Here is a 13,416-nt window from a genome sequence, read left to right on the forward strand (position 1 = left end):
TTTCTCTTTTAAACATTTAAGCCACATTACTCTTTAGAACTGTAATATATGTGATTAGCTAGCAATTTATTTAGGCTTTTTTTTTTTTTAACACTAATCCTCCTAAATTGAGCCTGTAGTTTCTTTTCTCGTGTACTGTTATGCTTTTAAGAAATTTCAAGTTTTATGCATTAGCAATTCTCTACTTTTCTTACTATAGAGACTCAAACCAACCAATGGCTGATGAAAACAATACAAGGATCACAGAGTTTATTTTCATAGGCTTAAAGTACCATCCTCGGATGAAAGTCTTCCTTTTCCTGTTCTTTCTGCTTTTTTACCTCATTACTATGACAGGAAACTTGGGCATGGTTATTCTCATCCGGATCGATTCCCACCTTCACACACCCATGTACTTCTTTCTCAGTCACCTGACTTTTGTGGACATCTGCTTCTCCTCAGTTGTGAGCCCCAAGATGCTCACTGACTTCTTTGTGAGGAGGAAAGCCATCTCTTTCTTGGGCTGTGCTTTGCAGCAGTGGTTCCTTGGGTTCTTTGCGGCCATTGAGTGCCTTCTCCTGGCATCCATGGCCTATGACCGCTACATGGCCATCTGTAACCCATTATTGTATTCAGTTGCCATGTCCCAGAGACTCTGCATCCAGCTGGTGGTTGGACCCTGTACCATTGGGTTCCTGAACACCATAACTCACACAATGGCTGCTTTTCGACTTCCCTTTTGTCATTCCAACATTATCAATCATTTCTTCTGTGACATGATCTCCCTTCTTTCTCTAGTATGTGCTGACATCTGGATCAATAAATTGTTAGTTTTCATTGTGGCTGGAGCTGTACTGGTTTACAGTAGCCTGACCATTATAATCTCCTATTTTTACATCCTTACTGCCATCCTGAGGATCTGCTCTGCTGATGGGAAGCGCAAAGCCTTTTCCACCTGCTTTTCCCATCTCACAGCTGTTTCCATCCTATATAGGACTCTCTTCTTTATCTATGTGAGGCCAGGTGCAATTTTTTCTCTGGACCTCAATAAAATGGTGTCGGTGTTCTACACAGCAGTGATCCCCATGTTGAATCCTCTCATCCACAGCTTGAGGAATAAAGAAGTGAAAGCTGCCATGTGCAGAACAGTCACCAGAAGGAAGTTCTGCATCAGAAGTCAAATTCCCATCTAAAGTAGAAAATAGATAAAAGGAGAAGCTTCCAGACATGGCTACACTACCTGGTCATCATCCAAAGACACTAAAGAATTTGAAGAATTTGAGGGATGGCATGTTTCCATCCTTCTACATGATTTTTATTTTAGTATCTAATTTTTTTTTTAAAGCTCTATTTCATCATGTCCCTAAAGATGATAAAAATTCCCAGTCACCTACAGAGTCAGGGCAATTCCGCTTCTTTAAACATCTTCATTACTGGAAATATCATGCAATCTAATAAATGTTGGAACCACCTATGCTAATACTATTGCTCTACTTGGACCAAAGTAAGTGTCCAGACCAGGTGAGATTCATTGGAACAAGATATATGTCCTCTATCTCTAAATAGAGAATTGAAAATACCAAACAGACCAATTACTTACCTTAAAAATAATTTTTTTTACCTAAAGGAATCTCCCATATCATATTTCTTTTAATATCATTTATGCCTATTATCTTTATTCTTGTCTTCTAAAATACAATGTTATGATAATTGCAGGAAAAAAGAAAGTATAGACAAGCAAGTGAAGAAAATATTAACAAAAAACTCCTATATTTTTATTTTTCCACCAAGTGACAAGTCCTGGTATTAATTTCCTGATGCCTTTCTACATATTTGACTGTTAAATTTTTCTAACTATTACTTTATTAATTAGTATTGTCTGGGGAAGAGGGAGAATCTCCCTCTGCCCTTTCCCTTATGGTTCTTATGGCTGGCCAAATAATTAACAAGACAGGTTAGCAGGAGAAAATAATACCATTTTAATAACATGTTGTTATGAGAGGTTCAGGGATTCGATTGGAGACGTAAAAGACACTTTCCACTCCAAACAAATGGACTGAAGGTATATTTTATTATATAGAGGATAGTAAAGGTGATAGTCTGCAAACAGATCTGAATAGGTCAAATATTAAGAGGGAAAAAACATCAGCCCGACTGGAAAGGGAAAACATCCACATCGGCTGAAGAGAAATGACACAAATCAACGGGAAAGAGAAACGCCAGGTTGACCGAAAAGAGAACACATCAAATCAATTACTTCACATCAAATCAGTTACTCACAACATCCACGCCCCACTGCCGGGAGAGCCCTGTCAATCGACGCGGCTGGGCAAGGATCACACGTCCTGGGCAAGGTGTCCCTTCCACAGGTGGAACTCTCACCGGGGCTCAGTTTCCAGCAGTTTTTATACCATCAGTAATTTTCAGAGTAAGCAATTACAGAGTTTGCAGAGCAAGCATTTAGTGTTTCAATGCACAAATGATTATCAGTGGCGTACCTGCACTGAGCCCCCTGGCTAAGGTCCCAGCCCAGTAGTTGTGTACGTGCATTGTTCTCTTTGGTTATCATCTCAGCCCGGCACAGATGGCCAGTCCATTCCGGGCTACGACACTCCAAGAGCCTTGAAATGTTACAACTTGCAACTCTCTCCATGGGAGAAAGGCCAGTTCCCAGGAAAAGGCCAGTTCCCACCACACAGAAAGCAGCTTTGTATTTCTTTTTGTGCTGGTGGCTGTAGGTCAATGGAGCGGCCAAACATGGCTGTACTCATGTCAAGACACATGTATACATGGGAGAAAGAAGGGATGCTGCGTTTCTCAACACAATAGCAGAAATTCTCGTCTTAAATACCACGTTCAGCCAACGACAAAGGAGGATGTTGGGGGTTGGGGGAGTCAGTTACAGGAGATTACCACTAAAGCACAGTAAATAAGAGTAAGGTTATTATGCAGATTTAAGGCCTCACCTTCCACATTGATAAGCCTCTAGAAATGAGGCCGTCCCCCCCTCTTCCCAAAACAGAGAGGGAGATAGCTTTACTAATGGAGATTTCCCTTATAAATGTAAATGATCGTCTGGCAACTCCTCACAGGGCCATCCAGAGAATGTGGCCAGAGAGACAGAACTTCCGATAAGATAAGATGGGCTTGTTGGTGCCTTTCCTATTGTAACCTCTATCCTACATTATCTTTACAGCCATCGTGATAGAAGATCTGTTCCAGGAAGGACCCACCATGTCAAATTCTTTAGGCAGTTAGTGGGGGAGGTCAAATGTCCCTCAGAGAAAACAATCAAGGTAAAGAGATATATTTTAGGATCGCCAAATCTTGATCTCCCACAGTATTTAGTTTTTTCCTAGTTCTTCAGATAAAAATAAATAATAATAGCTTACCATGGAAATTAGAAATAAAATGCAAAATAGAGAAATGAGAAAAATTCTAAAAAATCAGAGACAATGCGTATTGAGAAGTCAGAGGTAAACTAAACTGGGGAAATTTTATATCCTATTTTCATGTTAGTCTTTTGTTATTATTTCCAAATAAAGAAAACAAATACAATAGAATGAAGTTAAAAAATTTGGGGCCAGCCCAATGGCCATATGGTTCAAGTTCTCCAAACTCTGCTCCAGTGGCCTGAATTCACAGGTTTGGATTCCAGGTGCAGACCTGTGCCACTCATCACTCAAGCTGTGGCAGCGACCCACGTACAAAATGGAGGAGTATTGACACAGATGTTAGCTCAGGGCTAATCTTCCTCAAAAAAAAAAAAAAAAAGAGGAAGATTGGCAACAGATGTTAACTCAGAGTGACTCTTCCTCAGCAAAAAAAATATATATATTTTAACACATTTTTGCCCCCCAGGAAACATTTTGAAGAATTCAACAGGAATTATATTTATTTTCAGGGAAGATAAAATGATTTTTGAAAAGCGTCCGTTTGGTACACCTTGGAGTCTGCAGGTATTTTAGCCCTGATGTCTGGACATGACCTAAAAATGTAAAATTTATCTCGAGATTGTAGAAAGATCTACATCTGGAGTAGAAAAAACAAACAGTGAGACATGCTTAAGTAGTGATACAGGGAAACACTAGAGTGTAGATTTAGCTCCAGCCTCTACCCAAATAAATTACATGATGGGATGTTTGGATAAGCAAATGCTTTCTTAGGCGATATTGATGGAATGACAGTGTCATAATCATTCCTCCTCACTCCAGGGATAGTTGAACATACTTTGAATATTGCAATTATTCTAAACACAGCACATTACAAGGACTGCTCATAGAGTGGTTTGAGTTCAGAGGAAGCGAGCAGGCTGTGGAGGGAACTGGATAGTAAAACATGGAGATGACGCATTTATCTCAGACAGAAAGAATGAGTCATGCACTAGATAACCAGAGAGACAGAAATAGTGCCAACAGGATGCTATTGAAAAGATTCAGGTGTTAGCCCAGAAATGTCTTCTATTAAATTTATATTATTTATTTATTGTGGAAACAATTAATTAGATGGAGGATGGGATGAACAATTTCAGATGTGTATGTATTTGCTGCTAATAGTAAAATAAGGTGACTTCTATTTCTCTTGCTGAAAGGAAAATTATCCATGTTTTGGACTGTGCCTTACATCAGAGGTTGTTTGGATTTTTGTGGCTGGTAAGTGGTTCCTCTTGTCACCCATGGTAGATACACATCTTCTAGAATCCAGAGCTCTATTTAGTTGCCATGTTACACAGATGCTGTGTCAGGATAGTAGGTAGGCTTTATATGCTAACGTTCATGAACACCATTAGTATATTTCATGACCGCTATTGATTTCCAATTCTTCTCCGGTATCATTAATGAGGTATCTCTCTACCATTTGCCATCAAATATTCTGACAGCTCATCCAATCTATTTTTACTTAAAAATATTTTTATTATGGAATTTTTAAATATATAGAATAATAGAGTAGTAAAATGAACCCCCATGTTCCCAATCTCCAAGTTGTTACTCTCTAATTGGGTCTGGAGTTATAGCACACTTCAGTGGTCTAACCATCTGGATATTCTCTATTTACCTCTTCCCTGACATCTGAGAATCCATTCCACTGCTGGAGAGCACAGCCTTCTCCTCTTGCTTCTATCATAAATGACCTCCGTGCCGGATGAATCGCTTCTATATCCATTACTAAGTCCTGCAAGTTTTCCTGGCTTTCTCTAAAGGAGTGAAGCCTCTGACACTAAACCCCACCATCACTAGGAGTACCTATAAGGAGAGGATTTTTTTGTCAAGATCTAAATTCATATACAGCTTAGGAAATGGAAAAGAAAGAGCTTCCAGGCAAAGCAAACACACTGGGAATGTTTCTAAGATTCTAGGCCACTTCGCAATGCTTCTGAATGAAAGGGCTAAGGAATGGCTGCCTGATTAGGATTTATGTTATTACCGTTTTGGATACCACCCTTGTTCGCTCCTTTCCCTGGAAAAGAGACATAAATGTTCAAACCTCAAGCTCTGCAAGTCAAATTCTGCTTCCAGGAGATTGCTCTTTGTCTTGACTTTGAACGACATACATTACCTCAAGGCCCCTTTATCAGATCTCTGCACCCAGGGAAGGCTCTTGAGCAATCCTCTTGGTTTTTTCCCTCTCATTGTGTTTTTTGGCAGTAGTATTTCTAATGTCTAAGTTAAATGCTGTAGGGTACAATCACAAATCTGATCTCCTTTATCCATGATTTTGGACTAGGAAAAATATGTAACATTAAAAAATAAAAGCCTAAAACCAAAAAACATTTTACCTGAGTTATTGGGATCCAGGTAGCTTTGGTTCAGCCTGGGGCCCACAGGGAGCTTTGTGAGACCCATGTTCCCTCTGGGATGAGTGATGTGACACTAGACACCTTTGAAGCAATCTGGGAGGAGGATAGTTACATAAGGGTAAAGCCAGGGAATTCCTTCACAGTCATCCAGTGTCCGCTCTGAGTCTCAGCAGTAGTTGATCCAGCACAGTCCAGCATCCTCCTCCCCTAATACTTGAACTTTTCAGCCCTGGGGAGCTGCTACTGCTGAGAGAAACAATGTGGGTCACAGGGTCTTAGATTTTGTTCATCTCATAATATCTGAAGATACCATCAGGACAAGCTATACCACATTTTATGTCTTACTCAAAGAAGGAAAGTTTTATAAACACTTTAAGAAAGAGTTTCTAGTCAAGAAAGGGAATCTAGAGTTGATTATAAGCCCCTGTGCATCTAAAATATCTCTGATGCAGAACTTGACCTTCAGAACAGATCAGGTGCTATCAGGTCTTCAAAAATTCTCTGAAACACATTGGGATTATCTGTGTAACGGACATTCTGTTTTTGCCAAGGCTCTCGGTACTTTATAGGTAGCTCACCCAAGGAGTGGACCATTAGACTCGTTTAGATGGAAGGGGCCATCATCTGAACTCAGGGGATGAGTTGGTTACCGCAGTCTCCTTGAATCTCACAAGGAATCCCAATGCCAAATATAATGGGCTGAAGGCAAATCTCCTGCTGCTGATGAAGCAGACTCTTCTATAACCTATTAAGATACCCCACTGAGTGTGACGAGAGGCTTGTGTCCTCCTCAAGATTCCAGAAATAACTTTCTTCAACCATGGTTTTTACCACTTTTTTTCAATGATGAGGTAAAAAAATTTTTTTAATTGAATTGTTTCAATTTGCTTAGGTTATTATATAATTTAATGTATAAATGGAATAAACAAGTCTTTTAACTAGCAAGAATATAAAATATATGTGTTTGAATTCTTAAAATCTTTTTTGTTTTTGTTGCCTAGGACAAGCAATAAAAATGCATTTTTGGAAAACAAAATCATTGTAGAATATTTAGAAAGTAGATCACAAAGAAGATAGAAATCACATGTAATTCTACTAGTCATATATAAAAACTGTGGCTATTTTGATATATTTATTTCAGGTATTTTCCTATATATGTATATTTGCATAGTATATATTGAGTTCAGAAATATATAAATGTATATAGTTTATTTTACAAGACAATGAGATCTTGAAAAACACATATTTTTGTAATATGATTTTGTCTGTACAGATAATCTATGTTACACTTTTGTTTATATTCTTCCAGTAATATTCTGTATATATGTATCATTTTATAAGATTTCATATTAAAGATTATTTTAGCCTGTTTTAAATTGCCATAAATCCTAAATATTTTCAGATAAAGTATTTTCTATTAAATATTATTCTCAACAGGATTTTTAATTGCCAAAATAATTGATTAAATTAACAAATACATATGTGGTGATTTCTAATTGGTCGGCATTATCCCAGGTTCTGAGGATACAGCAGTGACAAAACAGGCAAAGACCACTCCTCCATGGAGTTTCCATTCTACTGGAGGGAGAGAAGCTTGTAAATAAAGGCAAACCAGCTACAGATCAGTACTACTACGAAAATCAAAGAACATAATAGGATGGAGTATATCTCAGGATGAGGCAGCATCATGCAGCTAATATGTTGGTTCTAACTGAGATCCCCAGATGGTGAAATTTATGCTTTCAGCTCTTTTACTAATGCCGTCATCATAGTAAGATCATCCCAGGAAAAGAATAGCTGAGAAGAAAAGAAGCCAAATCGGTTGCATTTACCTCTGTGGCAGAAACTACTAAAGAAGCATCCCTTCATTCTCCCTGTCTGTAACAAATGCCCTATTTTTATCTCAGCACATTGAAACCAAGATAAAAAACTATATTTTTCCCATTTCTTTTATAGGTGATTGTTGACACATGAACAAGTCCAGACTTGTGTGGAAGATTTGTGAGGTGCTTCTGGGAAGTCTCCTTAGATTTTCTGGTAGTTCCCTTTTTCTCACCTGTTTCCTTCCTTTGACCTGGAATGCAGATTTAATGGCTGGACCTTGAGCAGTGGTATTGCACCACGAGGAAACGTTTGGGTTCCTGATACTTTATTTCAGCTGTATCACCCCTATATTGGCTACCTCTAAATTTGTTTGATGACAAAGAAAATAAATTCCTTTAAGCAATTTTTTAAAGTTATGGTTAACTTTGAGTTTTCTATCATATATAGGCAATACTAATTGATCCTGAGACAAATCCTCCTTTTGGAGGCAGAGAGTGGGAGCAGAACATCCACACTGCACCTTGGTTGACTATTGGCTTGGCTTTTAAGCTTCAGTGCATTAAAAGAGAATATAGTTAAGAGAAGATAGTTGGGAAAAGGTTTCCACTCATTTTCTTTCTCCCCGTTTAACACCCTTTAAGAGAAACGAATACTGTATGTTTGGCCCAATTCCTGCTTACTGATCTGGTGTCTGTGTCCAGAGTGTTGAGGTTTTCCTACTGACTTCCTCTCCTGGATCAAATGCTCACCTCTGTGGCTTGGGAAAGGCAGGATGTCATGATTGAAAGCCCCACCAGGTGTGGGATGGACAAGTTATCTAAAGAAAGGAGTGGTTCTGTTGCCAAAAGAAGAGAGAAAGGACATCTTGTTGGGCAGACAAACACATTTGAAATGGAACTTTGAGGAAAGACAAAGGTTTGAAGATGTTTTAGAGAGAGAAAGAGACACTGTTTTCACACTTACCTATCCCCTACCAATGTGAGAAACAATCTGAAAAATATTCATTTTAATATATTTATATTCTCATGTGTGTGTGTGCACATGCTCACGTGCGTGAGGGGGAGAGAGCGAGAGAGAAAGAGAGAGAGGAAATTTAAATGGGAATGGCTCAGTTATATTTAGGTTACACAAGTGATGCTTCATATTGCACAATTCAAAATAAGCAATGTCTACTATTTCAGATAATTTAAACAGAATATTTCTTAATATACTCATCTATGAAATGATGATACCTTTATGTAGGACACTATATTATTATACAACTAAGATATTACAAATAAATGTTCAGAAAATGGTGACTGGTATTTCTATTATTATTATTGATATTCTTGAGGTTAAAAAAATTCCATATCATTATCTTTATAGATGTTAGAAAGGCATAGGATACTATCTGATCCTGATTAAATTTCATAAAATTTTAGTAGCCTAGACAAAAATTAATTCTTTTTTATCATATGTCTTGGGGGAATACTACTTCTTTATCACCAGAGTCTAGCACAATATTTGACACAGAATAGTTATTCAATAGAAGTTTGCTAAACCTGAGGTCGTTTTGAAAGGAATGTGATGAAGCATCCTTAACACTTAAGGTTGATATTATTCCGTCTCTAATTTTATGTTAATAAAGATTCTCTCAAAATGACCTTATGTCCTGAATTCTTAAAAACCTAGTTTTAAATAAACATTTAGTATTATTTTAGAACAAGAGGGTTAAAGTTTGTTTTACAGTATGCACTTTCAGTACCATGACATACACAATTTCACATTCTTCATGAAACATCTTTTCTTTGCCCTCATTTTACCCTTTATTCATCTCCTATTAACATGGTCTCAGTGAATACAGTATGTGCTCAAATAAAGCTTTGGCAGCGTTCTTAGTGCAACAACACTATAGTAGTTCTTTCTTAAGATGTTGTTAAGCTTTGCCACTAGATGGCAGCATTAGATTATCAATCACAATAAAATCATCCACTAAGGTTACCTTAAATAATTGACAGCATTTTTAAGATAGTAGGCTTGGAAAAAACTTTCAAAAGTCTAAGAATTAATTTTGGAGGGCTTTGAAATCATACACAAATTTTGCATGTTTGAGCCTACGTACATTTCACAGGAAAGGACTGGATCATTCACCAGATTCTTTAAAAATCATGGCACAGGGCTGGCCCCATGGCTTAGCAGTTAAGTGCCCGTGCTCCGAAACTGGCAACCCCGGTTCAGATCCTGGGCGCACACCGACGCACCCCTTCTCCGGCCATGCTGAGGCCGCCTCCCACATACAGCAACTAGAAGGATGTTCAACTATGATATACAAGTATCTACTGGGGCTTTGGGGGAAAAAAAGAGGAGGATAGGCAATAGATGTTAGCTCAGAGCCGGTCTTCTTCAGCAAAAAGAGGAGGATTAACATGGATGTTAGCACAGGGCTGATCTTCCTCACACAAACTAAATAAATAAATAAATAAAAATAAAGATCATGGCACATAAAAATTTAAAATCCCTGATCTATGCAAACATTCTTATCTTTTGGATTGTGAAACTAAATTAGAAAACAGGAAATTAGTTTCTTGTGATATGTAACAGGATTATGGCACATTCGTTCTAGAAACACGTGGCTCAGAGATTTTTACTCCTTCATCAAACATTCTTATAATTTCTTACATCCTAATGATAATAAATAAAAAGGCTTCATAATGTTAGCTGCAAATACTTTTCTTGTCTGTCCTTTGCTACTTTAAAAATACATAAAATTATGTAAATTTTTTTCATTTTTTATTACTCCTTCCATCTCTGAATATTGACCATCAACTTGAATATTTGGCAAATATTTATCTTTGTGTTTTTATAGCTTTTCATATTTGTGTTCTAATCTAATTCAGGAATCTTAAAATACCTAAAGAGTAATATCTTTCCTTTCCATGGGATAATAGTTATGTAGGAAAGGAAGACAATTCCTCTACCAGCTAGGTCTCTCTGGCTGGTCTAAGAATTAAATTAACATGAGACAGAACAGCAGGAGAAAATCAAAGTTTAATGACAGGTATACATGGGAAAAACCCAGGAAAAGTGAGTATCTCACCAGAATGGCTGAGGTTGACACCTTAAATAACATGTTCAGCTAATGACAAAAGAGGATGTCGGGGTAGGGGGAGTCAGTTATGGAAGATTACCTGAAAAAGCATAGTGAACAATAATAAGGGTATTACGCAGATTTAAATCCTTGCTTTCTGCATTGACAAGAGCTTTTAGAGATAAGGTCATCCTCCTCTTCCTGGTACAGAGAAAGAAACGCCTTTACAAATGGTGATTTCCCTTACAAATGTAAATATCTCTTACAAAAGGTAACTTCTAGTGGTTTTCAGAGCTTCTCCCAGGTCTTCAGGTTGTTTTTTTTTTTAAATAACCATCCAAAAATAATCCTCATGCCTAAGAGACACATCTTGAGGTGGCAAATTCTGCTCCCCTACAGCCCCACTTTTGAAACTGTAAGAAGTTTCATAGTTCAGAAGCTGAGTTTGTAGATTTTTCCATCTCATTGAATACATTTCTTAGTTCTGATAATAGATCAGTCCAGTTAAATTTATTTTAGAAGGCAGTGATGCAGGTAGGCTCCTAAAGTTAGGCCTATATTGTGGAAGCAAGCAACCAGGTATTAAATAAAAAGTACTTCTATGGAAACAAAAAGAAAAACAAGGTTAATGGTTGGAACAAATTATAAGCCTCTTTCTGAGTCCGGGGGGGCAGCCAGTCAAGAAGATTTCTAGATGTCATGGTTGAAGCATCTTTTGCAGTTTGAAATGTCTTTGATGATGTCATTAGGTGTTCAGATATCCTTTTGAGTGGCTTACATAGTACCAGGCATGTTATCATGGTGATCTCTCTTAAGTTCATATCAAGGTATCCAGCTTCAGTTTGCAGGGCTTCAGGAAAAAAAGCAGTTTTTGTTCTGAATGATTCCAAATGAAAATGATGGACAAAAATTGAAAATGCTAGTTTGGAGATTTGTAGACAGATGTTTCAGGAGACTAGAGGAATCCAAGATCTAGTCCAGTTTACAGGTAGAAAACATAAACCTCAAAGGTAATTAAGAGGACTAGAATCTAATATCCACAAATGTGTACCATAGTTTCTAGCAAAACACCATTTTTCTCTCTAAAATCACCCTCATTGTTACAAAAGATAGCCAAATTAAGACTAACTGGTTTGTGAGGCCAGCCTGGTGGTGCAAGCAGTTAAGTGAGTGAGCTCTGCTGCGGCGGCCCAGGGTTTGCCGGTTCGGATCCCGGGCGCGCACTGATGCACTGCTTGTTAAGCCATGCTGTGGTGGCATCCCAGATAAAGTAGAGGAAGATGGGCACAGATGTTAGCCCAGAGCCAGTCTTCCTCAGCAAAAAAGAGGAGGATTGGCATCAGATGTTAGCTCAGGCCTGGTCTTCCTCACAAAAAAAAAAAAAAAAAGACTAACTGGTTTGTAAAATAAGTCTACTTTCAATAAACTTGGCCCAGTTATTTACATAAGTACACAAGAATAGCAGTTGGTCATATAGGCTCCTTTAAGCCTACTTTGCTGGAATTTCTTATAAGGAATCTCAGATTTAACTTTAAAGGCCTCTTGAGGCTAGAGAAAAAAAGCCAAGGACTTGTCATCAGATTCTGCCTGCAATAACCATAGATATGGGTGAAGTCCTCTCTTCTCAAGGTCCCCAAAATATTCTGAGGTTCCGGGCACCTGTTAGAGAAGTGACCTTCTTTACTCACCTGATGAGGTTGATAGGAACCCTGTAAACGAGGTGCTGGGTCAATATTTCCAAGTGGTACTATTCCATAAAGTACAATCTTTGTCCCTCAAAAGCTGTCTGGTCATATCTGAGTCTATGTATGTTTTTCTCAAATATGACATTCCAGTCAAAGCTTTGGTAATATAACAAATGTTTCTAATTGCACTCTGTTATAAGGAGAACAGATTCTTATTGAACTTATGCAAATAACTATATTGCCATGAGATTAAGACTATTCACTCACTAAGAGTTTTCAAATCATGGAGAGATCAGGTAGGGAGAAAAAGATAAATGTTTCAATTCTCCTTGCAAAGGTATAATTAATCAAATTGCTATAAATCATAATTAGCTTAAGGGAAAAGAGAAAAGATTTTCTTAAACCTGATGAAATAAGACATTTAAAAAAATAAGCAATATTTCAAACAAAAAGTCATAAAAATTATCATCCTTAGTTCATGGAGTCCTATGTAATCAACTTTTGATCTTGATCTTTTGCTAGCAGTTTCACAAAGTCATCAGTTTCTCCTTTAGAATTCTGTAATTTCTTACCCAGTTCAGTTTTATGATCCAAAAATTTATCAGAAACCTATATTCTAGAGTAGGTTTCAAAGTCTCTTCCTTGAATTTCTCTGAAGACAAAACAATTTTGTAAAGCATCAGAGTAAAACAAAACTATTTTTGAATGATAAAAGTTTTAAAAATGGCAATTGACAAAGAAATTGATTATTTCTGTGATATACAACACTTTAAGATAATAACTAGAATTATTATTGATAACCAGGACAGACCAGAATTTTAGGAATGTTATATAATTTTTAAAATACTTGTATCAATAACATTTACCTGCATAATATTGTAGGTCCCTATGAAACAATGCTTAGTTATCAATTTCACCATGGGGTCAATTAAAGATTTTCAGGTGAATGTGGAGAATTAAATAGCTGTAAGAAAAACCTTAAAGATCTGATCAAAACAATGTAGGAAACTTGATAAAACATGAAATCCTTACTCTTCTGGTGGACTACCCCCCCAAAAAAACCT

General features: G+C 37.3%; 1 protein-coding gene across 1 annotated transcript; it reads left to right on the forward strand.

Annotated features, from left to right (window-relative positions):
- The first annotated feature begins 215 nt into the window (after positions 1 to 215).
- On the forward strand, positions 216 to 1,172 carry LOC101394167 (olfactory receptor 5G9-like). Its single transcript, XM_014793095.2, has one exon. The coding sequence runs from the start codon at positions 216 to 218 to the stop codon at positions 1,170 to 1,172; it is 957 nt and encodes a 318-aa protein (XP_014648581.2).
- The last annotated feature ends 12,244 nt before the right edge of the window (positions 1,173 to 13,416 follow it).

This window comes from Ceratotherium simum, chromosome 34, assembly GCF_057802395.1.
Source record: "Ceratotherium simum simum isolate JZ-2026a chromosome 34, ASM5780239v1, whole genome shotgun sequence".
NCBI classification, from domain to species: Eukaryota; Metazoa; Chordata; class Mammalia; order Perissodactyla; family Rhinocerotidae; genus Ceratotherium; species Ceratotherium simum.

What these genes read in the sequence shown, in the direction of transcription:
- LOC101394167 (XM_014793095.2), top strand. Translation starts at nt 216, where the DNA reads ATGGCTGATGAAAACAATACAAGGATCACAGAGTTTATTTTCATAGGC.